This window comes from Phyllobates terribilis, unplaced genomic scaffold (genome assembly GCF_046119375.1).
Source record: "Phyllobates terribilis strain yellow unplaced genomic scaffold, ASM4611937v1 Scaffold_1__5_contigs__length_1240528914, whole genome shotgun sequence".
In the NCBI taxonomy this organism is placed as follows: Eukaryota; Metazoa; Chordata; class Amphibia; order Anura; family Dendrobatidae; genus Phyllobates; species Phyllobates terribilis.
In genome coordinates, this window is record NW_027362761.1 from 740,391,310 (window position 1) to 740,418,165 (window position 26,856).

General features: G+C 42.4%; 1 protein-coding gene across 2 annotated transcripts in view; it reads left to right on the plus strand.

Moving 5' to 3' along the window:
• DOT1L (DOT1 like histone lysine methyltransferase) overlaps nt 1-26,856 on the plus strand; it is a 116,245-nt gene that overhangs the window by 23,584 nt on the left and 65,805 nt on the right. For both annotated transcript variants that reach the window (XM_073686397.1, XM_073686398.1), the window contains exon 2: nt 26,721-26,764. In XM_073686397.1, the coding sequence (XP_073542498.1) occupies nt 26,721-26,764 (44 nt within the window). The remainder of the gene's footprint in view (nt 1-26,720; nt 26,765-26,856) is intronic.

Here is a 26,856-nt window from a genome sequence, read left to right on the forward strand (position 1 = left end):
AAAGAAAAAAAAAGTTCAAATAACCTTTTTGTCCCATAAAAAAATAAAAATACACATTTGGTATTGCTACTTTTGGAAAAGTCCGATCTATCAAAATTAAGTAAATTAATCTGGTCGGTAAGCTGCGTAACAAGAAAAAAATTCAAACTCCTGAATTACACTTTTTTGGTCGCCTCAACATTGCAATAAAATACAAGGTGATCAAAACATCATATCTACCCTAAAATGATATCCGTAAAAACGTCAGCTGGGGGTGCAAAAAAAAAAGCCAACACACAGCACTATATACTGTAAATTTTAAAGCAATATGGGTCTCGAAAAATGTCACCAAAGGTAAACTTTTTAATTTCACCAGTTAAATAAAAGAAAAAACTGTTTTTGTATCTGCATACTCCCCTGGAGAATCATATTGCCAGGTCAGTTTTACCGTATAGTGACAATTATAATGTGAAATTGCACTTTTCTGCTATTTTAATGCACTTGAAATCCCCCTCCACCCCCCCGATTTTCCAGTGCATCATATGATAAAATGAATGATGTTATTCAAAAGTACAACTTGTCTCTCAAAAGCCATGCCCTCATACTGCTATGTGGACAGATGAGTACAAATAAGTTATGCCTCTTGGAAGAAGGGGAGGAAAAAACTAAAACAAAGTGACTGGAATATCGCCCAGGGATGAAAGGGTTAAAGGGTCCCATTTCCAGTAGGTAGTGGAAAACTATTTTACCTATAGTTATTATTTACTATTTGAAAGTAGTGTGCCATGTACATACAGTACAACAAAATTCTCTAGTGGTGTGAATTCTGTGGTAGCATATTCAGCATGAATTTCTACCATGTCCAGAACAAGAGCAAATGATCCTGCATCATGATCCACTGCTTAGTTACTGTTAAAGGGAATCTGTCATCCGGATTTCACCCTCCAAGCTTATACGTGCATGTAGCCTCTTCAAAAGATAAGTCCAGCAATATCTTTACATGGTCAGACAGTTCCTCTGTTAGTGATAAACCAGTGTTTGTATTGATATGTACATGACTATGGTAGATGTGAATCCTCTGTCACTCCAGCTCTGTTCCCTGCCCAGCACCACCACCTCCTGCTTGACTGACAGCTTTTATGAGGTGACTTCAGGCAAGGAAAGCAGGAATAGGCAGCGCTGGGAGGAGTATAGAGCTGGATTGACTGTGATCTTCCGCCTCATTAATATATCAATACAAACGCTGATTTCTCAGTAATGGAGGGACGACTGGCCATGTAAAGGTATTGCTGGATTTGTCTTTAAAAGACCTACTTGTGTATATATAATTAAATTTGGGGGTGAAATCCTGCTAACAGATAACTTTTAAAGGCTTTTGCTATGGAATCTGAGAGCTGCATGATGTAGGGGCAAAGACCCTGATTACAACGATGTCACTGGACTGCTTGGTGTAGTCTTGATAAAATCCCTGTTTTGTCAATACGCCTTCCACGACAGCTTTGGAGGATGTTGTCCACGCCCTATCGGGGTACAGGAACACAGAGAGGTTAAAAGCCCCTCCCCAACATCAATCCCCAGTGTTTTCCTGTCCCCCTTGGGGCATGGAGAGGTCCTGCAGTGCTGTCGGTCCAGCAGGCAGCATTGTATTGAATATACTTGCCGGGCAGTGGTCGGTTGGGGCGCTCCCTCCTCCCTCCATGCAGCTCCTATTGGGACCATCCTGGCTTCCTGCGCCCCGTAGAGGGTAAAGCAAGCCGGGTTGTTTTCATGCCGGGGGCCTGCTTCAGCTCCCCGGCATCTCCTCCTTCCTCCGGCGTTCTGGACGCGCGCACCGGAATTGACGTCATCGCAGGTCCTGTCTCTTCCGGCCTGTGCTTTCCACGCTGGGACGCACAGTATGGGCGCTCCCAGAGTCGCCAGGAGCGGTCTGGGCGCGCGCGCGCACCAGGGTGACGTCACCGCAGGTCCTGCTTCCAGCCTGTGTGCTCCACGCCGGGACGCTGGTGTTTGAGCGCGCCCAGGGCCGGCAAGGCCCATATCGATCCGGATTGGCCCTCAAGTGACTGGAAGGGGGCGGGAACTGAGGTTCCTTGCTGGGAGGCACGTTTTTTTTTTCTATAAAAACCCGCCTGAAGACTCAAAAGGTAAGGGCATCTCCAGAACCCAGCATGCCCTCTTCTACAGTGAGTAGTACCTGGGTGGTCACTAAGGGGTTATCTTAGCCTCTCTTTTAGATGACACTAGATCTCCCATCCTTCTAGTTACATGGGTCCCCTTCTCTTCCCCTTTCTTAGAAGTGGGGGCCTTGTCTTCCTAAGAAGGATAAAGACCAGCCCCGTAGATGTGGCATCTGTGCTAAAAAATTGTCCTCATCCTATAAAAAGTTGTGCCAACCCTGTACAGATAAAAAAGAAAACCCCTCTCTAATTTAGGAGCTTAGATCTCTTGTTAAACAGGAGGCCCAGGTAGTTAGACAGGAAGTCCAAGCTTCTTTTGCTGCGCTGCCTGTCTACTCCTCCTCCAGGCCCTCTCCTCCTAAGAAGAGGAAGATCCAAGAGTTAGACTCAGATGTGGTCTCTATTGACGTTAGTATCTCTGCCTCTGATGATCTGGATGAAATAGCATCCTTAGGGCCTGCCAAAAAAGTTGAAACCGGAAGATATTTTTTTTCCTCGGACAACTTAGAAGAATGACTGGACGCTGTTAGAGGCCCTATGGGGCTGGAGGAAGTCGAGGTCCCCTGTTCTGTTCAAGATGAAATGTTTAGGTGCCTTAGATCAAAAAACCAGACTGGGTTTCCTTTTCATGAGGTCATTACAGATCTCATCCGACAGGAATGGGAATCCCCTGAAAACCGTCTCACCACCCCTTCGGAATTAAAGCATAGATTCCCGTTGGAAGGTGAAGAATTTGAGTGGGACGTCCCTAAGGTGGACATCCAGGTGGCAAGGGTAGTGAGGAACACCTCACTTCCCTTTGAGGATTCATCCCAATTGAAGGATCCATTAGACGGCAAAATGGAAAGCGTCCTTAAAAAATAATGGGAAACCTCTTCTGCGCCTCTCAAAGCGAATATTTCATCGACTTGTGTGGCCAGATCCCTCTTCAAGTGGCTGGCCCAACTATAGGAACATCTGTCTCTGGGCACCTCCAGGGCAGACCTGCTAGACTCCATCCCTCTCCTTCAAAAAGCCACGGGCTTCTTAGCGGACGCCTCGGCTGAGTCAGTCCGGATCGCGGCTAGGGCAGCTGTACTATCCAATACTGCTCGCCGTGCACTGTGGCTCAAAACATGGAGTGGGGGTGTCACCTCTAAGGTTAAACTGTGTTCCATTCCATTTCAAGGGAATTATGTATTCGGGGCAGCACTGGATGATATCCTGGAGAAGGCCTCGGACAGGAAGAAAACCCTTCCTGAACAGAAACAAACTAAAAAAAACTCCCTTTCGACCTTCCCAGAGTCACCCCTCACAATATAGGGGAAAGGGAAAGTCTGGGCGCTGGAGCTATCCTAAGGGCAGCAAAGGTCGTAACATCCTTTGTTCCCCAGTAGCAACACCAGCAGCAGGACAAGTAATGACTTGGGCCGTATAGGGGTGCATCTCTCGGTTTTCTTTCCCCAGTGGCAGGCAATATCTTCCTGCCAGTGGATCCTCCATACCATCAAGAGGGGTCTCCTATTGGAATTCGAGAGTCGCCCCCCCTCCGGTCCTGGTGGTGACGTCCCTTCCCTTTCGGGGGGCTTGGGAACTTCTATTGGTTGGTCTACAAAACCTGCTGAAGTCTGGAGTGGTGTCTCCGGTCCCCCCTGGCCAGGAGGGTACGGGTCACTACTCAAAAATTTCCCTAAGATTGAAACCGTCAGGGACCCCACGCATCATAATCGACCTGAAATCCCTAAACCATCACATCCAATACAGTCGATTCAAGATGGAGTCCATAAGATCAACTATTCCCTTAATAGGGAATGATTACTTCATGGCAACCATAGACCTAAAAGATGCATACTACCACTTGCCGATTCATCCGACCCACAGGAAGTTCCTGCGCTTTGTGATTTTCAGGGACAACATAACAGAACACTAGCTGTACAACGTACTGTCCTTCGGCATCTCTTCAGCACCTCGGGTATTTATGAAGATTATGGCAGAAGTCATTGCACTTAACCAAAAACAAGGTGTCTGCATAATTCCATACCTGGACGACATGCTGATTGTTGCCCCTTCGGTGGGGACTCTCAATCTTCATGTTTCTATAACCTTAAAAACTCTTCGCTCGTTAGGTTGGATTCCGAACCTAAAAAAAGTCAGAACTCCTTCCTTCGTCTAGGAGGAAATTCCTTGGTGTCTTGCTGGACTCCCAACAGACAAATGTCCTTTCTTCCGTTGGAGCATCAAACAGCTCTCAGAACCAAGATCTCAAATTTCAGACACCAGGAGATTCCAACATTGAGAACGACAATGCCTGTATCCAGTCGGTATCATGGGCTCAGGCCCACTCAAGGTCCCTCCAGGATCATATCCTAAAATCATGGGACAGACAAAGGGACTCGCTAAACAAACGGACCAGGACCCCCGGTCAGGTAAAAGCTTCCCTTTCTTGGTGGCTAAGCATCCACAATTTTCGGAGGGGGATTTCTTGGACCCTGGACCCTCTAATTACAGTGACTACCGACGCCAGTATACGAGGCTGGGGAGCCATGGTGGCCCAGACTCATTTTCAAGGCAGATGGAGTCCTGAGATCAGTGGCAGATCCTCCAACTTCAGGGAGCTGAAGGCAGTAGAAAAAACGCTCAGGGCGGCAGTCAACCTAATCCAGGGTACTCACATCAAGATACTCTCGGGCAATGTGACTACAGTTGCCTTCCTTCGTCATCCTTCGTCATCAGGTAGACTGCCTGAAACAAATTGCAGCTCGAATATTTTCCTGGGCAGAACAACATCTCCTGTCACTTTCGGCAATTCACCTGAAAGGCTCAAACAACATTCAAGCTCACTTTCTAAGCAGGGAAGACATTCAGCCAGGATAATGGAGCCTGAATCCTCAAATATTCCAGTCACTGGTAGCAAAATGGGGTCTCCCCGAAGTAGATCCACTGATAGCAAGAACTATCCAGAAAGTCATGTTAGAGAGAGTGGCAACAATTCTAGTGGCCCCTCTGTGACCCAAAAGTCCTTGGTTCAGCGCCATCACAGAACTTTGCCTGGATGGTCCTGTGATACTTCCACCGGTCAACAACCTTCTCTCACAAGGTCCCCTATTTTACCCAAATCCTCAGTGGCTAAACCTTGCTGCCTGCTTACTAAAGCCGAGATCTTAAAATCCAAAGGTCTCTCTGAAGAAGTTATAAGAACTCTTCAACAAAGGAGGAAACCAGTAACCAATGCTATATATGGCAAAATATGGAAAAAATTCCCATCATGGTATGCCCCAGATATTCCTGACACCTCACACCCCAACATTGCTCGGATCCTTGTGTTTTTTTTTTTTTTTTTTTTTTTTTTTACAGAATGGATTGGAGTTGGGTCTCGACCAAGATTTGGCCTCTCACTGATGGATCAAAAGATTCATAACTTTGGCACTCAGACTTGACCCAAAAATTCAGTCTCATGTCCCATCCTGGGATCTTAACGTGGTGCTCCGAGGTCTAAGCCTCTCTCCTCCAGCACATTACAGACTCTCTCTCATAAGACTGCCTTTTTAGTAGCCATCACTTCAGCACGGAGAGTAGGAGAACTGCAGGCTCTCTCCATCAGAGAACTTTACATGACTGTGACTGAAGATAGAATTACTCTTCGTTTAGACCCTTCCTTTCTCCCAAAGGTGGTTACGGATTTCCATCGTTCCCAGGAAGTCATCCTTTCCTCCTTCTGCCAGAAACCTTCTAACTCCAAAGAAGCAGAGTTCCATCTCTTAGATGTCTACAGAGTTGTTCTTTATTATCTTCAACACACTGAGTCTTGGATATTGGATGAAAATCTATTCATACAACACTCAGGAAGGCAGCTAAATCCACTATAGCAAACTGGATTAAAAAGGCAATTGAGGAAGCCTACATCAACCAACAGATGGATCCACTGGTCACCTTAAAAGCTCACTCTACCAGATCCACATCAACTTCTTGGGCCAATAGAGCGGGCGCTCGTACGGAGCAGATTTGCAGGGCTGCTACTTGCTCTTCCCTTCATACATTTTCCAAACCTTATAGATTAGACACATCATCCATTAGGGATTTAGCCTTTGGTATGAAAGTCCTACAAGCTATTGTACCTCCCCAATAAAATAACGTAGTTATTCCTCCAATGCTGTCATGGAAGGCGTTTTGAGAAAATAGAATTAGTCCTTACCGGTAATTTGGTTTCTAGAAGCCTTCCACGACAGCACGAATTTCCCTCCCTATGGATTCCATATAACTGTCAGGTAACCATTTTTCCAGGTGATCTTGGCATATTTTAACCCCTTCACACCATGGGCTATTTTCCGGCTCCCTTTTCTCTACCCTTTTCTTCCAAGAGCCATAACTTTTTTTTTTTTTCCCCCATCAATATGGCCATGTGAGGTCTTATCTTTTGCGGGACGAGTTGTACTTTTGAATGACACCATTGATTTTTCCATATCGTGTACTGGAAAGCTGGTGAATTCCAGGTGCGGTGAAAGTGCAAAAACTGCGCAGTTCCACACGTTTGTATTTTTTGTTTACCTCGTACTGACCTGGGGAATCATATTGCCAGGTCAGTTTTACCATATAGTAATCAGATGCCAAACATGTATAGTTTATTTTTTATTTAAGTGGTGAAAAAAATTCCGAAATTTGTATGAAAAAGTTTTTGTTGTCGCCATTTTTCGAGAACCATAGGGTTTCCATTTTTCAGCATCTGGGGCTTTGTGAAGGCTTATTTTTAGTGCCTTGAGTTCACATTTTTCTAGATGCCATTTTGGGGTAGATACGATGTTGCGGCGGCCAAAAAAAAGTAATTTTGGCTTTTTTTTTTCTCGTTACGCCATTTACCAATTTGGATTAACTTATGTTATATTTTGAACGGGCATTTCTGTACATAGCGATACCAATAATATATTTTGTTTTAATTGTTTTCTTTTCAATGGAGTAAAAAGGGGGTCATTTGAACTATGTTTTTTTTATGTTTTAAAAACTTTCTTTCACTCTAACCCTCTCATGACATATGACGTCCTGAGCCCGCATGTTTCCAGGCATATGACAGCTGATCTGATGAGCTGTCATGTGCCCCTAACAGCCACGGGTGGAATCGCGATTCACCCGCTGCTGTTAACATGTTAAATGCCGCTGTCAATCTCCAACAGCGTTATCTAACATGGCCGTGCCGGAAGCACGTGATAAGTACCGCCCGTCACATGATCGTGGGGCGCCGATGGGTTGATCTGCAGGAGACCTCTGCGGTTGTTATAGGCCATCAGATGAGCATTTTTGTTACACATAGCTCTGATATTTGTAACACAAGCGATCAGAATATTGCAGCTTCAAATCTCATAAGGAGACTATTGCAGCAAGTAAAAAGTGTAAAAGAAAAAAAAATGCTATTTAAAAAATATAAGTTCAAGTTACGCCCCCTTTTGCCCCATTCCAAAAAAAAATAATAATAAATAAAAAGAACCCCATAAAACAAAGATACACATATTTGGTATCGCCAGGTTCATAATCGGCGGATCTATCAAAATATAAAAATTACTCCGATCTGTAAACGAGTTGACATTTTTATTTGTGCCATTTTCGGGAACATGACCTTTTTTGATCGCTGTCTATTCCTATTTTTGAGAGGCAGAAGAAACAAAAGCCAGCAATTCGGGAATTGCAGGAATTGGGTATGTGGTTGTTTTATTTTATATGCCGTTCACTGTATGGTAAAATTGATAAGCTGCTTTATTCTAAGGGTCAGTTCGATTACAGCGATACCACTTTTTTTTATTATTTTTTAACGCTTTTACACAATAAAAACCATTTTAAAGAAAACGTTTTTGTGTCTCTTTATTCTGAGAGCTATAACTTTTTTTTTTTTTGTGTGTTGATGAAGCTGTATGCCGGCTTATTTTTTTTGTGGGACAAGATGACGTTCTCAGCAGTACCATTTTTATTTACTTTATTTGATTGCATTTTTTGTTAGGCGGTATGATGAAAAAGCATTGTTTTTTTTGTTTGTTTTTTTTACGGTTTTCACTGAAGGGGTTAACTAATGGGGCTGTTTTAAGGGTCAGGTCGTTCCGGACACGGCAATACCAAATTTGCATACTTTTTGTTTAGTTTTGTTTTTACATAAATGTATTTCTTGCATTAATATATAAATTTTTCCCTTTTTGTTATGTAATATTTTTAATTTTTTTTTTTAATACACTTTTCCTGCCCTGATCGCTGATCTAACACTCTGGTGTGTCAGCTCCTGCTCTGTTACAGGCACATGACAGTTGCTTTAAATTGGCCATCAAGTGTGGGTTAAGATACGGGCTCAGCGTGTGAGCCCACATCAAAGGCAGGGACACAACATAAGACGTAAATATACATCATTTGCCGTGAAGGGGTTAAAGCCGTGTTCATTAGTGCAGGTGCCCTTTTTTTTGTCTGTTTTTTGATGTTTTTCACCTATTTTCTGAACACCTTTGTGACCGAGTTAATGTTGACCTTAACCCCTTGACAGCCTGTGCCGTATTAGTACCCACAGGCTGTAATCCCCCAGTTCAGTGAGGGCTCCGGCGCTGAGCCCGCACTGAACCGGGCACATGTCAGCTGATTATTACAGCTGACATGTGCCCGCAACAGCCGCGGGTGGAATCACGATCCACCCGCGGCTGTTAACATGTTAAATGCCGCTGTCAATCTCTGACAGCGGCATTTAACAGCGCCGCACCGGAAGCACGTCACTTACCCCACCCATCGGTGACTCCGCCTCGTGATCACGGGTCACCGATGGGTGGGCATGACAACCCTGGGTCTGCAGCAGGCTCCTGTGGTTGTCATGAGCTGGTCACTATGAGCGCCACCCAGTGGTCGGCGCTCATAGCACAGGACCATTTCTCCTACATAGAGGTGATCTGCTGATCATCTGTATGTAGCAGAGGCGATCAGACAAGTGCTGCTTCTAGTCTCCTATGAAGACTATAGAAGCAAGCAAAAAGTGAAAAAAAAGTTTTTAAAAATATTTAAAAAATATAAAAGTTTAAATCGCCCCATTCAAAATTAAAATACTTTTTAAAAAAACCACATACACATATTTGGTATCGCCGCGTTCAGAGTCGCCCAATCTATCAAAACAAAAAAAGAATTAATCCGATAGGTAAACGGCGTAACGAGAAAAAAAATTCTAAACACCAGAATTACGTTTTTTGGTTGCCGCAACATTGCAATAAAATGCAATAACGGGCGATCAAAGCATTGGATCTACCCCAAAATGAAGCTTCAGCTTGGCGCACAAAAAATAAGCCCTTACCCAGCCCCAGATTCCGAAAAATGGTGACGCTACGGGTCTTGGAAAATGGCGCCCTTTTTTTTTTTTTACTAAACTTTGGAATTTTTTTTCACCACTTAAATAAAAAAGAACCTATACATGTTTTGTGTCTACGAACTCGTAATGACCTGGAGAATAATAATGGCAGGTTAGTTTTAGCATTCAGTGAACGTGGTAAAAAAAAAAATTTTAAAAAATCTGTGGTATTGCACTTTTTTTTTGCAATTTCACTGCACTTGGAATTTTTTTCCCGTACACGATATGGTAAAATTAGTAACGGCGTTGAAAAGTACAACTTGTCCTGCAAAAAATAAGCCCTCACACGGCCATATTGTCCAAAAAATAAAAACGCTATGGCTCTGGGAACAAGGGGAGCAAAAAACGAAAATGCAAAAAATGAAAAACCCAGGATTGCGAAGGGGTTAATGATCAGGCCAAATTTTAGAAATCTGACAAATGTCACTTTGTAGTCATAACTCTGGAATGCTTCAACGGCGGGTGCCAGTGACCCTTCCGGTACTATATAGGAATTAATGCAAAATGGAATAAAGAAAAATAAATTAAAATTTGACTTCTAAAATCTTGCTAAGCTCCAATTTTTCTCTTTTGCAAGAGTTAACACCAAAAAGTGGACCCCAGAGTTTGTTACCCACTTTCTTACAAGTGCAGTGACACCCCACATGTAGTCAAAAAGTTCTGTTTGGACATACAGCAAAGCTAGGAGCGGAAGGAGTAATATTTGAATTTTGTAACACAAATTTGGCCGAGAGATTGCATGCGACCTGTCACATTAGTAGGGCCCCTAGAGTGCCTAAACAGCAGAAGTACCCCCACAACTGACCTCATTTTGGAAACTATACCCCTCAAGGATTTTATTCAGGGGTAGAGCAAGCATTTTGAACCCACAGGTACTACACAGAATTTTAAAAACATTAGGTCGTCATAATTAATGTCATTTTTAAAATTTTTTTTTTTTATAGCTTTTGAAAAAAATGCGAAGCCTAACCGCAGAGAATGAAAGTAATAATTTAAAAAAATTTAATCTAAGGAGATGAGATGGAGGATGGTCAAGGGGAGGCTCAGTTTAAGTGCTGTCCTAATTACTAATTATTGGGCTTTTGATCACTGTGATTGGGTCTATCACAGTGATCAAAAGTCAGGAACCAATTGGAAAACTCCCTGCTGCCGGGTGCCGGCAATCACGTGATCGAGGACTGGAAAAACGGGCCCTTATTGTGTTCTCCACGATCTCAGCTACCTCTTACCCCCGGTAGCTGAAACCCTGGAGATTTTCCGACTCCGGGAGCGCTATTACCTTATGAGGGAATGAAGTCTTTTAGCGGCTACCATTTTTATGCGTGTCAGCAGTCATTAAGGGGTTAATATGCCCCTTCTATTTTTGTTTACTACTAATTTGTGGCTGATTCATCAGTTGCAACTTTTGAAATTGTCACAATTTTTTGTGCAATATCAATTTTTTTGCACTATTTTAAAAAATTTGGCTTAAAAACCATCAACTAATACCACAAGACAGTGACTGAAACCCCGAAATGATGAGTCGGGCCCATAGAGCTTAAGGAGGCAAGCATACCTGTGCTCAGGACATGTCCTTTAGTAAGCACTTACTGCGGCCATCCATATGACACACTTTCTGGCTGCGAGGATGGCTTCTCCCTGCCCTGATCTGAACTTTTCCTCTGTCCAGAGATGAGCCTCACGGCTCTGCTATTCCAGCAATGTGTGACGCTCTGAGCTGTTTATACATTCTTGACTCAAGGGAGCCATGGTTCAAGAACACTGCACACGTAATAAATGTCACTGGCTGGCAGCCGCTTACTATTTCCTCTTCTGGAGTATTGTGGTTTTAAAAATAAACCTATGTTTCATGCCTTATAAGGGGCTTATGGCAACATTTGTGCTAGAAACATGTACTCTCTATTTTTTATCTAGGAAAAAATTACTAGCTATGCAGAACTATGAATAACTAAGAGCAGCTTTCATAGCGGGAAGAAGTACTGTCAATACTACGGACCCAGTTCATCATTTGCTGCTTCCTTTTAAGTCTTTTATCTTGTTAAATTTGTTTTTGTGCAAACTTCAGCAAACTGTCTCGCATGGGTTGAATGTTTTTTTCTCTCCTACCCTTTTGCACTATTTTGACCTTAACCACAGTTTTTCAAAATGGACGTGTCACTTGGAATGCTTCTACATATCCCAGTGATGTTTGGATTGTATTATATTTTTTCTTTGTTCTTGACACATTGTACTTTGTTAGTGGTACATTTAAGTCCAAATGCTGGTTGTGTTTATGAAAAAAAAAATCTGAATTTTGCCGAAAATTTGCAATTTTTTACCTTTTGCATTTTAATGCCCTACTTAAACCCAGGGTCGTGGAGTCGATATAAAATGGACCGACTCTTGCTCCTAAAATATATAATAAATTGGGTGCAGTAGTTCAATGTAGTTTGTGGGGAATATTTTTTCATAAGATCTTGGGAAAGTTATGAAATGTCCTATAAATGTCTGTCCTATTCCTGATCTAAGGGTCTATATAGACTTTTAGCTGAGATGAATCTGTGCTACAGTAAATTTATCACTTAAACATGAGCCATGTATGAGAGAGTCGGAGTCATGGAAATTGAGGAGTTTGAGTCGGTCCACAGCCCTGCTTAAACCAGATGGCCATACCAAACAAAAAAAGATTTCCATTTATCTAATTTAACATTTTTCAAATGTCCTTTGAACTTTTTTTAGGATGTTAGAAGGCTTTAAATGTTTAGCAGCAATTTTTATTTTCAAGGGAAATTCCAAAACCTATTCACTTTTTTTTTAATTTATTTATTTTTTATAGGGACCTATTTAGTGACTTTTTGGGGCGTAGAGTGCCAGACTTTATGCTATTTTCATATAGGGAATTTTGTAAGCTAAAACAACTGAAAAGGGGTGGTTCTTACTTTTCAGTGGCACTACAGGAGTTGGACTTTTAACGCTGCTCACTGTTGTACAACAGTGCCATACCACTGTATTTGTGTATTACAACTGTAAGTTTGAGGCTAAACACTGCGAAAACGCTTAATAGGTCTGCCATGCATAGCAATGCAAATCCGGATGTGCTGTGCACATGATGCAAAAATTTCCGCTCCGGATTTGCGTTGCGTTAAACGCAGCAGGACCATTGTTAGGCCGTTTCCGCCACGAATTCGCGCCCATTGACCTGAATTGAAACGCAGCAAAGCCGCAGGTAACCTGTGGATTTGCTGCGTTTCAATGAAGGGCAATGGACGCGAATTTGCGCCAGAAACGCGCTGCGGGTGGTACCTGGGTCGGGAGAGGAGGCTACTATTTCTCTCATCCGACCGTCGCTCCGGCTGATAATAGTGAAAGCCGTGTGGATGGGAGGAGCAGTAGTCTGCTGTGCCCGCAGTAGAAAAAAAGGGGGGAAAAAAAGCGAAAATAATAATAAAAATTCCTCCTACTCTCTTGTCCAGCTTCCCCCGGTGTCCTCCTGGTCCCCAGCCGGCAGTAAACTGAGCTGCCAGGACCTGCAGTCACGTGGGGGGGATCAGCTGATCAGTCATGTCACTTCACCGTGGGAACCTTCAGAAGAAGGTTCCCATGGTGGTGAGCTCTCTGGGACTGATCAGCTGATCTTCAGCTGATGAACCCCAGTGACCTCCTACCACATGTATACGGATAGGGGTGATTTTAAACCCCTGTCAGTATACAGTGCTGTATTTTACAGCTGTGACATCAGTTATTTCTGATGTCACAGCTGTAGAAGTGACCCATATCGTAGTGGGACTCTCGTTGGTGTTATGTGGACTGCGTCTTTGACGGCTGATACGTGAGGAATATGGTTGGTTGTTTTACGGGGTTTTTTTCAGGAGATCGAGGGCTTGGCGGAGGCGTGCAATAACATTTTTTTTTTTTAAAAAAAAGTGTTTTATTTCATTTTAATAAAAACACGGCCAGAATAAAGTTTTTTAAAGGCGGCGACCATTTTACTATGCGGTTAGTAATGGGGGCGTCTTCCATTACTAACCTAGGCGTCGCGTCACCCGCCAATACAAGGCTGACGTGAACCCCACCTCCCACCGCTACAGGGCAGTGGGAAGAGCGAGGCTAAGCACCAGATCTGGCACATCTTATGGCTGCGCCATTTCGAAGACTGCTGAGGGGTGATATTAATAGCCGCGGAGGGAGCTAGTATCCATGGCCCTTTCCCTGGCTATTAATATCAGCCCGCAGTGATCTAGTTTAGCCTTTGCTGGTTAGATTTTATAGGGGGACCCCATCTCAATTTTTTTTCTGGGGTCCCCCTGTAATCTAGCCAGTAAAGGCTAAACAAACAGCTGTGGGCTGATATTAATAGCCAGGGAATATTGTTGGCTAATGGCCCCTTCCGTGGCTACTAATATCAGCCCCCAGCGGTCGGTTTTCCCTCTACTGGTTATAAAAATGACGTGGGAGCGCCTTTTTTTTTTTTTTTTTTTTTTTTTTTTTTTTTTTTTAAGTCTTTGTGCCCATAATTCAGACGTAGCAGCGCTTTGGACGCGATTTTTTTTTTCTGGGTCCTAAACATTGCATTCTATTAAGCGCAGTCAATGCTTTCTAGTGGTCAAATTTTTGTTGCTGTTGTCCTGCAAGACGCACCGCATGTCAGTGTCCATGGGTGGTTCGCAACCTCAGATGAACGCATAGTGGATGTGGGATTTCTAGATATCCCATCCACTATGCTGTACCATCTTGACGCTGCTGGTTTGACGCTGTATATCGTGGCCACATACCCAAACTCGCCCGCTGCATGTCAATTTCTGTAGCGGACACGCCAGTCTCCGCTGCAGATTTTGACCGATTGAAGTGTCATTATATGCAGTGGATTCACATTTACCGACCACAAAAGTGCGGCATTAGAACACCGCGTTTTGGACGCAGCAAAAATATGTTGTCCAAAGCGCTGCTGAGTCTGGGGGGACATAGCTGCTAAAGAACCAGCTGTGAGATGTTAATTATGGCCGGGGATAATATTTGCATAATGACACCTTCCCAGGCTAAAAATAGCTGCTCACAGCAGTTGCATAAATTACATGAATAGAAATGCTAATGAGATTGGGTGAATGGGATTAGCTGACACCTAGCTCTTTTACTTGGTGATAACAAGGTGTCAATCAGACCTTTTCATGACCATACTTAATTAAAGTAAAGTAAAGCGTTGAGTAAACACAAGGACACAGAGTAAACGCTTTATTTGAAATACAACAGACACATTACACTATGTGCAGAATTATTAGACAAGTTGTACTATAGAGGATATTTTTTATTATTGATCAACAACTATGTTCTCAATCAACCCTAAAGACTCATAAATATCCAAGCTTAATATTTTTGGAAGTTGGAGTTGGGTTTTTTTAGATTTGGCTCTTAGGAGGATATCTGTTTGTGCAGGTAACTATTACTGTGCAGAATTATTAGGCAACTTAATAAAAACCAAATATAATCCGATCTCACTTGTTTATTTTCACCAGGTAAACCAATATCAGTGCACAAAATTTAGAAATAAACATTTCTGACATACAAAAAACAAAGAGTGCTCAATATAGCCACCTTTTTTTATGATGACACTCAACAGCCTTCCATCCATAGATTCTGTCAGTTGCTTGATCTGTTTTCAATCAACATTGCGTGCAGCAGCAACCACAGCCTCCCAGACACTGTTCCGAGAGGTGTACTGTTTTCCCTCCCTGTAGATCTCACATTTTATGATGGACCACAGGTTCTCTATGGGGTTCAGATCAGGTGAACAAGGGGGCCATGTCATTATTTTTTCTTCTTTTAGACCTTTACTGGCCAGCCACGCTGTGGAGTAGTTGGATGCATGTCATGGATTGTCCTGCATGAAAATCATGTTTTTCTTGAATGATTCCAACTTCTTCCTGTACCACTGCTTGAAGAAGTTGTCTTCCAGAAACTGGCAGTAGGTCTGGGAGTTGAGCTCCACTCCATCCTCAACCCGAAAAAGTCCTACAAGTTCATCTTTGATTAAACCAGCCCATACCAGTACCCCACCTCCACCTTGCTGTCGTCTGAGTCGGAGTGGAGCTCTCTGCCCTTTACTAATCCAACCTCTGGCCCATCCATCTGGCCCATCAAGAGTCAATCTCATTTCATCAGTCCATAAAACCTTTGAAAAATCAGTCTTAAGATATTTCTTGGCCCATTCTTGACGTTTTATCTTATGTTTCTTGTTCATAGGTGGTTGTTTTTCAGCCTTCCTTACCTTGGACATGTCCCTGAGTATCGCACACCTTGTGCTTTTTGATACTCCAGTAACGTTGCAGCTCTGAAATATGGCAAAACTGGTGGCGAATGGCATCTTGGCAGCTTCACGCTTGATTTTCCTCAATTCATGGGCAGTTATTTTGCGCCTTTTTTGGCCAACATGCTTCTTGCGACCCGATTGGCTATTTGCCATGAAACGCTTGATTGTTCGGTGATCACGCTTCAAAAGTTTGGAAATTTCAAGACTGCTGCATCCCTCTGCAAGACATCTCACAATTGTGGACTTTTCAGAGCCCGTCAAATCTCTCTTCTGACCCATTTTGCCAAAGGAAAGGAAGTTGCCTAATAAATAAGCACACCTTATATAGGGTGTTGATGTCATTAGTCAACACCCCTCCTCATTACAGAGATGCACATCACCAGATTTACTTAATTGGTAGTTGGCTTTCAAGCCTATGCAGCTTGGAGTAGGACAACATGTATAAAAAGTATCATGTGAGCAAAATACTCATTTGCCTAATAATTCTGCACACAGTGTATTTAATCATTTAAATGAACCAATATACTCACCTCAGTTCTGATGGTAATCCAAGGTTTAAGCAATGTCCCACCAAATAACTTAATTTACCTCCCAAAAGCGTTCATTGATGTACAAAAACGCATGTAAAATCCGCTTCGTTTTTTCTGCCAAGGAGATGCAGAAATGCTCAGGAAATTTCTGCTACAAATACGCATCATACGCACATAGCCTAAAGGGAATCTATTGTGTAAAAAAAAATGTTATTAAAGAAACAGTCCCACTAACTTTTTGATTAATTTAAATGTGTTTACATACATGAATGTTATGTAGCGTATGTATAGAGAGGGAGTGAGTGAGTGTATGTATATATTATACTCTCCTAGCGCTGCTTTCTCTGGTGTCCATCACAGTTTCTCTGCTTCTCTGATGTCACCGCTCTGCAGACTGGCCAGATCGTGCTGTGCTCTGAGTTAACTCTTAAGTACCTTTTACAATATTAGCCTATTGAGCATCAGTACCAAACTCAATAGGCTTTCATTGTAAAAGACTTGCATGTACACACACATTTAATGAAAAATAAAGTTAGAAGTGCTTCTTTAACCTCTTTCCGACGTGCCGTACTCATGTCGGAAAGAGGTTAAAGAAGCACTCCACACATCGTATCTACCCCAAAATGGTATCAATAAAAACTTCAGCCCAGTGTGCAAAAAAATAAGCCCTCACCCAGCCCCGAAAAATGGAGACTACGGGTCTCAAAATATGGCAACTTTTTTTTTTTTTTTTTTTTTTTTAACTCGTGTGTTTTTTTTCACCACTTATATAAAAAAGAACATATACATGGTTGGTATCTACGAACTCGTAATGACCTGGAGAATAAGAATGGCAGTTTTACCATATATTGTACATGGTAAAAAAATAACAAACAAAAAAACCCCCCCAAAAACCAACTGGATTTGCACTTTTTTTGCAGGTTCACTGCACTTGGATTTTTTTTTCCCGTTTTCCAGTAAACAGTATGGTAAAACCAATGGTGTCGTTCAAAAGTAAAACTTGTCCCGCAAAAAAAAAGCCCTCACTTGGCCATATTGCCTGGAAAATAAGAAAAAGTTATGGCTCTGGGAACAAGCGGAGTAAAAAATAAAAACTGAAAATGGCCCGAGGGTTAACCTGCAGGTTAGTAGTGTTTTGAAGCGTGTGTTTGCTACACAAAAAGCCCAGCTGCTGGGAGGAAATTAACTTAATTTCTCCCGGCAGATTTGGACCTTCAGTCAGAGGTGCTGTTTCAGTTACTGCTCAGTACATGGTGAGCTACAGCTGTATCTACCTCCGGCACTGACTGACAGCTGGCTCAGCACTAATGTACCTCATATGTGTAGGTTAATAGCATTCTGATCCTGCACTGTGCCTGCACTGAATGCCTGGCTGCTTGGAGGGAATTAACTTTATTCCTCCCAGTAGCCTCCGGCTTTCAGTCAGGGTTTTAGAGGTGCTGCTGGCGCAGGTTCAGTCAACACTCAGTATATAGCAAGTGGCAGCTATAATCACACCCTGGCACTGACTGACAGCCAGCTCTGCAGTGTGTGAGCACAGAGCCCACTGTCAGGCGCATTTCAGACATCAGTGTTTTGAGTACATGTGGTGTCCGTTTCCACACATAAAAGAGACACTGACACACGTAGACCTATTCAAATGAATGTGTCTGTGCATATGTCAGTGTGTTTCCACGGACTATGTGTCCGTGGGCAAAACACGTTGACATGTCTATATTTTTTTTTCTCGCAGCACTAGCCGCAAAACGTCACGCACACGTGCACAGTGATGACTCACTTATGTGTGGGAGTAAGTGTACAGTTAGCACTGTTGCCAAGCGCCGGGTGCTGAAAGCTGCCCTCATCGCTGTCCCCTGCCGGCGCTACGATCAGCTCCAGCAAGGGACAATGATGAGAGTAGTAGTCTTCTCCCTCTGTTTCCTGGTGTAAAAATAAGAATAAAATAAAAAAATCTTTATGCTCACCTGTCCCCAAGTTGTTCCCCGCTGTAATCTACCAGACTGCTCACGCCAGGGAGAATGACTTGCCTCCAGAGAGCTGTCCCCGGAGCTGTTCTCATTGAGTGTCCGGACACTGCTCACTGAGCTCAACAGAGGTCAGAGGCCCGCTTGCTGGAGCAAGTCATTCTCCCTGGCTCCTCGGTGTGATCAGTCATGTGGATTACAGTGGGGGCCAGTTGAGTTTAAGGATTTTTTTTTTTTATTCTTATTTTTACACCAGGATACAGCTGGAGCTGAATACTACTCTCATCATTGTCCCTTGCTAGTGCTTATCACAGCCGGTAGGGAACAATGATGAAAGCAATGTTCAGCACCCGGCGCTTGAAAACAACTCTAACTGTACTACTGATTCCCAGGCGCCAGAACGTGTGATATTACTGATGTGGCATATGGTTGCCACATGTATCACACACATGGACACTGATATCTTGGGTACTGGTTTAAATGACCGTTTCCCCCCACTGATACGCAAGCTATTAGACCTTGCTGGTAGCACAGGGTCTATGAAATTAGATGGTAGACCCCGAAGGTAATTGTTTGACCTATAGCTGCCATGGCAACAATCAGCACCCTATGATCTTGTTGCAGGGGTGCTGTTTTGTCCCCCCTCACTGTTAACTATCTAGATACAGTTGTCAAAGGCATAAGAGGTTAAATGACCTTGAACAGTGTTCCCACAGATTTATCTTGGCTGCCACAGCAGTGTGTCAGCTGTAATAGACATCTGACATCTGCTGCACGGTTTCTGCTCTCACTGACACAAGCTGGAGGGGAGCGAGTGCCGGGAATCTGCGAGTGCCATGGTTGGTTCTGGTCCCTGTACACAAGCAGCTTGAGTCAGGTCCTGGAGACACTGTAGTGGACCAGACCGCTGGTGAAACACCCACTGAAAATGTACTGTAACATCTGGGCAGCCAAAACGACGCCTATAGAATAAAATAGCTGGAGCTGAAGGGGTTGTCCAGATTTTATACAAAAGTCTGCAGTCAGTCTGTGCTATACAACGCAATAAAAGTGAATCAAGCGAGGCAGTGTACGTCTAGTCGGAATGTGGCCAGGAGTGTGCATATCGCCACTGGCCCCGGAGAATCCTCACTGTGCGCACTCTCAAACCTGCAGTCTGTGTTTGCAGACTGGTGATAAACCTGGACAACCCCTTTACATAATAAGGAGCAACTAAAGTCACTATTTGTGCCTTTTTCTGGAGAAAAATGGTTCTTAATGAATTGGTGCCTTTATGTTTGAGCATGTGAGATTGTGAGTCATTTCTGTTGTTCTACGAGACTTCACACGCTTAGGACTTTCTTGTGTATTATGTAAGGTCTACCTTGCTAACCATCACTGAAGATTTCTACTTAATGGAGATCTGTGCACTCTCCTGAAATGTCTGCTTTAGTTGAAGCCCTCCATCTTTGGCTTTCTTCTGAATTCCCTGCTTTGATTTATGTAATGGATACTATTTGCAGCCCTGTCTCTTTGCAGGGAAAATGCATGTGTTTTTGATGCGCCTTTTCTTTTTAAGTTTTTTTTTTTTCCCCCTTTCATCAGAAAATGTGAAAAATGCTGCAAAAACACTGAAGGAATTGATGCGCTGCAGTTTTGAAACTGCTTCAAATCCACAAGGATAAAATAAGCACGTGAATGAGACTTGAGAAATATCATTCACTTTACTGATACAGGTAAACGTTGCATTTTTTAGTGATATAAATTCAACGTGTGAACAAGCCCTAGTGCAGCAAATAAAATGCAAATATGAAATGGATAGGTGTCGTTTTTTTCTCAGACAGAATAACGTAGTGAACTATGACTATTCACTATTTTGCCATAAAAAAGCTGGACACTGATGGCAAGAGGGCCAAAGTTTCAGATTTTAGACTATTTGCTTCCTTGACGTCAATGGCTCTGTCGGAGAATCTCATAATTTTTAGGTATTTGGCCCTTAAAGGAGTATTGAATGGGGCCAAGGCGTGGTTTACCTGCCATACATTCTTGGAATCTCTGTGAACTTAAAAAAACAAAACAAAAGAAAAACCTAATTTTTAGAACTTTGTGGCCTTTCAGCAGACAGATGGCAAGTATTTCTTTTTATGTGATCTCTGCGGCTGGCATATGTTTGTGTGTATCTGACTGCGTTCCCCCATGGAGATGCATCCTGCAAACACCCTACACCACCGAGGCTCTCACGCCGTGTGCACTAGCTGATTGGCCCGGTTAGCCCATTGTCCTTGTATCCATATGTTTCCCATAGATAGAAGTGGAATGGCTTTATGTAGAATTGTTACCTGCTCCAGCAATATCACGTTTTTATATAAAAGATGTCTTGAAAGCTAATGCTTCTTTAAAGGGACAGCACAGAAGCTCTTACACGTTAAAATCCAATGTGGAAGGAAGCAACAGATCTGTTGGTTTTTTTTTTTTTTTCCCCATGTGCTATGGTCTTTTTTTCCCCCAAACATCCAAGCTCCTTAAACCCCTTATGCCTCCTGGCATAACTTTACACCTGTTTTGAGTAACTCTGTACACCTCAGCGTTAATTTACGGCACTGCTTCCAGCAGTCACAACAGATGTCTGGGATAGGTAATCTTGTCACAATGAGATTTTTTTAGTGACATGTGAGGGGCAAATAGCAGTGCCCCTTATGCTGTTCGATGTGTTTAGTAAATCTGGAAAGACTTCATTGATTTTTTAATATAAATCCAAATACAAGCCCAATCTTTTTCAAATTGATGCCTACTATACCCCTGTGGGCCTGAATGTACATGTAAATGTATTTTTTGTTGTTTAACTGCTTACAAAGTAAAAGCAACAAAATAACTTTCTCTGTCATATTTCCCTCCTAAGGCTGTGTGCCCACGATGCGTTTTTTAAGCTTTTCCGCAGCGGCAATTCCACTGCAGAAACGCTTAAACACATGGTAGAAGGCATGCCATGTTCCCCAATGATAATCCGCATGTGCTGTGCACATGCTGTGGAAATTTCCGCTGCGGATTATCATTGCGGAAAAAAACGCAGCACTACCAATTATTTAGCGGAAGTGCTGCGTTTTCGCCGCCATTGACTTGCATTGGAATGCTTGGATTACGCATCCCGGCATCTGTACATGCGGAATCCATGCTTTTCAATGTGCGGATGGTACACGGGTGTGGAGGACAAGAGACTCTCCTCCGGACCTGGGTACCATAGAACCTGTAAAAAAAAGAATAAAATAAATATTTACCTTCTGATGGCCCCCGGTCTCCTTGTCTTCCCTTGCTGGCAGATCGCAATGGACTGAAGGGACCTGCGCTGATGTCATTTAGTCATGTGACTGCAGGTCCTTTAGTCTACCGCGAGCTGCCGGCAAGCCAGGACGGATCGAATAAAGACTCCGGGGGCCATCGGAAGGTAAGTATATATTTATTTTTTACCATTCTTTCGGTCACACTATATAAATCCATGCCGGTTGCATGGATTTTTATAGTGTGACCAAGTTGTCAAGCACTTTCCAAGTGATGCTAAAATCACTTGGAAAGTGCTTGTCAACCCGCATGCGGAAATGCATGTGAAGAACGCTCCATTTCCGCATGTCCCTGGCAGGAAAAACACATGTACAATCCGCATGTACAATCCGCATGCGTTTTTTTCTGCCAGGGAGATGCAGAAATGCTCAGGAAAAATCCGGAGCATTTCTGCATCGTGGGCACATAGCCTTAAGCTCTGTTCCCATGTTGCGTTTTGGCTGTGTATTTTTAATCCAAATTTTAAGCTGTGTTTTGCAGTACCAGCAAAGTCTAAGATTTCAGAAATCTCATGCACACACAATGGGGTTTTTACCTGACTGATTTGGAAAACTGCTGCAGTTTTACAAACTGCATCATGTCACTTCTTTGTTTTTTCACCCATAGAAAGCAGTGGTTAAGGGTATGTTCACACGTTGCGTTTTTGCTTCGTTTTTTTTTTCTGCAGACAAAACTTGCTCTCTTGGCGATAAAAAAAGCTTACAAAAAGTGGGTTTTAATAACATATGTACTCAAATAGAAATCTCAATGAATTGTAGGGTCCTAAACTCAAACTCTATATCAATATCAACAAACGGGCCTGAAAAAAAGCACAGACAACCAGAGTATTTTTCGACCAGAATATTTTATTATACACATATAATAAAACCATTTTAAAACAACATAGTGCTCCTATAAAGAGGATAAGCACTCCACATGATAGTCCAATAATTATTAACTACCACTCTATTGCCTAAATATGATTACATAATCATTCAATGAATGTTAATTACCAGTATATTGTCCTGAATACCCTTTGTCAGGGGGCTTCCATACTTTAGGTATTTACATGGATATATTGAGTAGTATACACCTACATAACTCCTTACCTTGCACGTGTCACTTTATAAACAGTCTGGTCTCAAAATCAATTTGGAGTATTCTAATCTAAATCTTTCTAATTTAAGTTACTTGTACTTTATTTATTCTTGTTTGCAAATTCAAGACAATATACTGGTAATTAACATTCATTGAGTTATTGTGTAATCATGTTTAGGCAATAGTGGTAGTTAATAATTATTGGACTAACATGTGGAGTGCTTATCCTCTTTATAGGATTTCTATATTGTTTTATATATGTCTATAATAACATATTCTGGTTGAAAAATACTCTGATCCTTCAGGCCCGTTTGTTGATATTGATAAAAAGCAGGTTTTGCTGTTTTTTTTTATTGTGCTGCATATTTCAGGATCCCAAAGTTCAGCTTTGCTCCCACCACAAAAGCATGAACACAGGTTACCAATGCAAGACATGTGTTCATGAAAAAATACACATTACAAATGTAAAACAGTGGGAATTGGGCAGAAATAGTTTGCCTAAGACTGTGGCAGAGCATTGAGTTTGTAGGACACTGTTCACTTTCACACTTTGGTGGGCCATTGAGTAGCTCAGGCAATTGTTCAATTGCACACCTTGGTCCACCAATGTTTACTTTGTACGCATCACTAATTTAATTAAACTGTACTAATCCTAACTGCAGTCTTAAGTGACAATACCCAGACATTATGGTTTAAACTTGGGAAAATCACTAAAATAAATGGGTTTCATAAACTGCTGTCCATGCGTTTTTCACTATATAAACTCAACAAAACCTGTTACCTGCATTTTTGCACTTAGTGCTTTTTATGATTTGAAAAAACCGCTGAAAGAAGTGACATGCTGCAGTTTGCAAAAACGCAGAAGTTTAACAAATCAGTCAGGAAATAAACCAATGTGTGTGCATAAGATTTCCGAAATCTCATAGCTTTTGCTGGTACTGTAAAAGCAGCTTTTTAATTTACATAATTTGCATTAAAAAAGCAGCAATAAAATGCAGCGTGTGAACATACCTGCGTTTTTTGCGCTTAGGCTATCAGTCTTTTTTTGTCCAGGATTCTTTCAGCCTGGCTTTAGGATCTTTTCATAGCTTGGTATCCCATTAAATCTTGACGTTAGACTCTCCAATACCATTTAGGGGAGTTAACTACATTTTGTGGGTTCTGTCTGCTATACCTCATATATTTTGTATGTTGCTTGTATTTGTGAGCAGTTTATGTAGTGACACCCTTTGGTATCTCTTTTTATGCATTTGCACTTTTTTGCTTTCTTTGCATATGCTCAAGCTACCGGGTTCTTAGGGCTGGCCACCTAATTGTCCAGCTGGATGTGGGTTTATACAATGTTGTGTTACATTACTTGTGGGCTCCTTGCTTTCTAGCATTGTTCTCATTACTGCATCTACATGGTGGAGGAGTGAATCTTTGCCTATACTTTGGGCAGTTTCCAATGCACTTTGTGAGGGGGGGCAGGGGTTATTTGTTTTTAAATGTTTGTGCTTTTTGTCTTAATCATGTGTCAATAAAATATTAGTATTTTGCTGTGAGACTGCTGTTTTGTTGCATAGCTTTCTCTTGTTGTTCATAGTGTTTTTCATGCAGTGGGTTGATCTCCGGACAATATTGAGTGGTGCCCACTTTTACTTATTGTTGTAGGCTATCAGGTTTTGCTGTGTTTTTAGTGATAAACTGTGAGTGTGAAACACATTTATTTTTGTGATTTCTTTTTTTTTTTTTCTCCAGCCACCCTCCCAAGTTTAAACCATAATGTCTAGGTGTTCATTGCAGTTAGGCTGTGTGCCCATGATGTGTTTTTTAAGCGTTTCTGCAGCGGCAATTCCGCTGCAGAAACGCTTAAAAAACGCTTGGTAGAAGGCCTGCCATGTTCCCCAATGATAATCCGCATGTGCTGTGCACATGCTGCAGAAATTTCCGCTGCCGATTATCATTGCTGAAAAAAACGCAGCACTAGCAATTATTTTGCGGAAGTGCAGCGTTTTCGCCGCCATTGACTTGCATTGGAACGCATGGATTCCGCATCACTGTATATGTAGATGCGCATTCCATGCGTTCCAATGTACGGATGGTACCCAGGTCTAGAGAAGAGGAGACTCTCCTCCGAATCCGGGTACCATAGAACCTGTAAAAAAAAAAAAAAAAAAAAAAAAATTTTATATTTACCTTCTGGCGGCCCCCGGTGCGCTCGTCCTCCCATGCCGGCAGATCGCAATGGACTGAAGGACCTGCGCTGACGTCATAGTCATGTGACGGGTCACGCGATGCTGACTTTGGCAGGTCCTTAAGTGTACCGCGATCTGCCAGCAGCCAGGACGGAGTGAAGCAAGACTGCGGGGGCCATCGGAAGGTAAGTATAGATTTATTTTTTTATTTTGTTTACATTCTTTTACGGTCACACTATATAAATCCATGCCGGTTGCATGGATTTATATAGTGTGACCAAGTTAACAAGCACTTTCCAAGTGATGCTAAAATCGCTTGGAAATTTCTTGTCAACCCGCATGCGGAAATGCATGTGAAGAACGCTTCACATCCGCATGTCCCTGGCAGGAAAAACGCATGTACAATCCGCATGCGTTTTTTTCTGCCAGGGGAGATGCAGAAACGCTCAGGAAAAATCCAGAGCATTTCTGCATCGTGGGCACATAGCCTTAGAATTAGTACACTTAATTAGTGATGTATGCAAAAGTAAACATTGGCTTACGAAGATGTGAAATTGAAGAATACGTTCACACATTGGTGGGCGACAGGCAAACAGTGTCCTACAAACTCAATTCTCTGTCAATGTCTTAGGTAAACTATTCCCGACCAATTCACTTACCCCCACAGTTACATTAATTACATTAATTGTGTATTTTTTCCATGAACTGATAAACTTTTTTGTTCAGAATAGTCACTATTTTTTTCAGACATTTCCACTGTCTGAAAAAGTGGATTATTTCCATTAAATACTTTGATTAAATTGCTCTTTTCCAAAAATGTTTTTATGGTTTCACATATGTCTTGCATTGGTAACCCGTGTTAATGCTTCTGCAGTGGAAGCAAAGCTGAACTTTGGGATCCTGAAATATGCAGCAAAAACCGCAGCAAATCTTTCCTGCCAAGAGAGCAGGTTTTGCCTTCAGAAAAAAAAACAGCAAAAAATGCAATGTGTGAACATGGCATTATAGTCGCACAGAAGTGTTTCCTTTAATGTGATGAAACACAATGAGTATTGACACCTGGGGATATTGCTGAATGTTTATATTCAATGTCATGTGTATGATTTCACACCTTCCAATACCCACAGTCCCAAGGCAATACTAATCTGCTGATAGCGCTGCACTTATGACTTCCATTTTCTGTATACAAAGTAGCCTGTACATGTCTAACTGGCCTGTGGACGGGTTTATCTTTACCCCCACACCAGAAACACCACCCCTATGTAGGGCTCATTATTCTGTGGGGAGGACTGTGTGGGGGCCCATACATTATTCTGTATGGAGGACTGTGTGGGGGCCCATACATTATTCTGTATGGAGGCCCATTCATTATTCTGTGGGGAGGACTGTGTGTGGGCCCATTCATTATTCTGTGGGGAGGACTGTGTGGGGGGCCATTCATTATTCTGTATGGAGGACTGTGTGGGGGCCCATTCATTATTCTGTATGGATTACTGTGTGGGGGCCCATTCATTATTCAGTGTGTGGGCCCATTCATTATTCAGTGTGTGTGGGCCCATTCATTATTCAGTGTGTGTGGGCCCATTCGTTATTCTGTGTGGGGGCCCATTCGTTATTCTGTGTGGGGGCCCATTCGTTATTCTGTGTGGGGGCCCATTCGTTATTCTGTGTGGGGGCCCATTCGTTATTCTGTGTGGGGGCCCATTCGTTATTCTGTGTGGGGGCCCATTCGTTATTCTGTATACTGGTTGGCCCACCACTTTGTCCTAGTTTTTCATTTTGGTCCTCTGTGTGTTTGAGTTTGACATCGCTGATGTAGCCTGTCAGTGTGACAACCACCAAAAATTGCATAGCTGATGGTTCTTTTTTTTTTTTGTTTCTTCAGGATAAGCATCATGATGCGGCACATGAAATTATTGAGACCATCCGGTAAGTTGTTTAAATACTTTATATTGAAAAACCTGTTTATGTAGCTATCCAGATTAAACTTGTCAATTTTAGTAAGACTATTTACTTTCAAA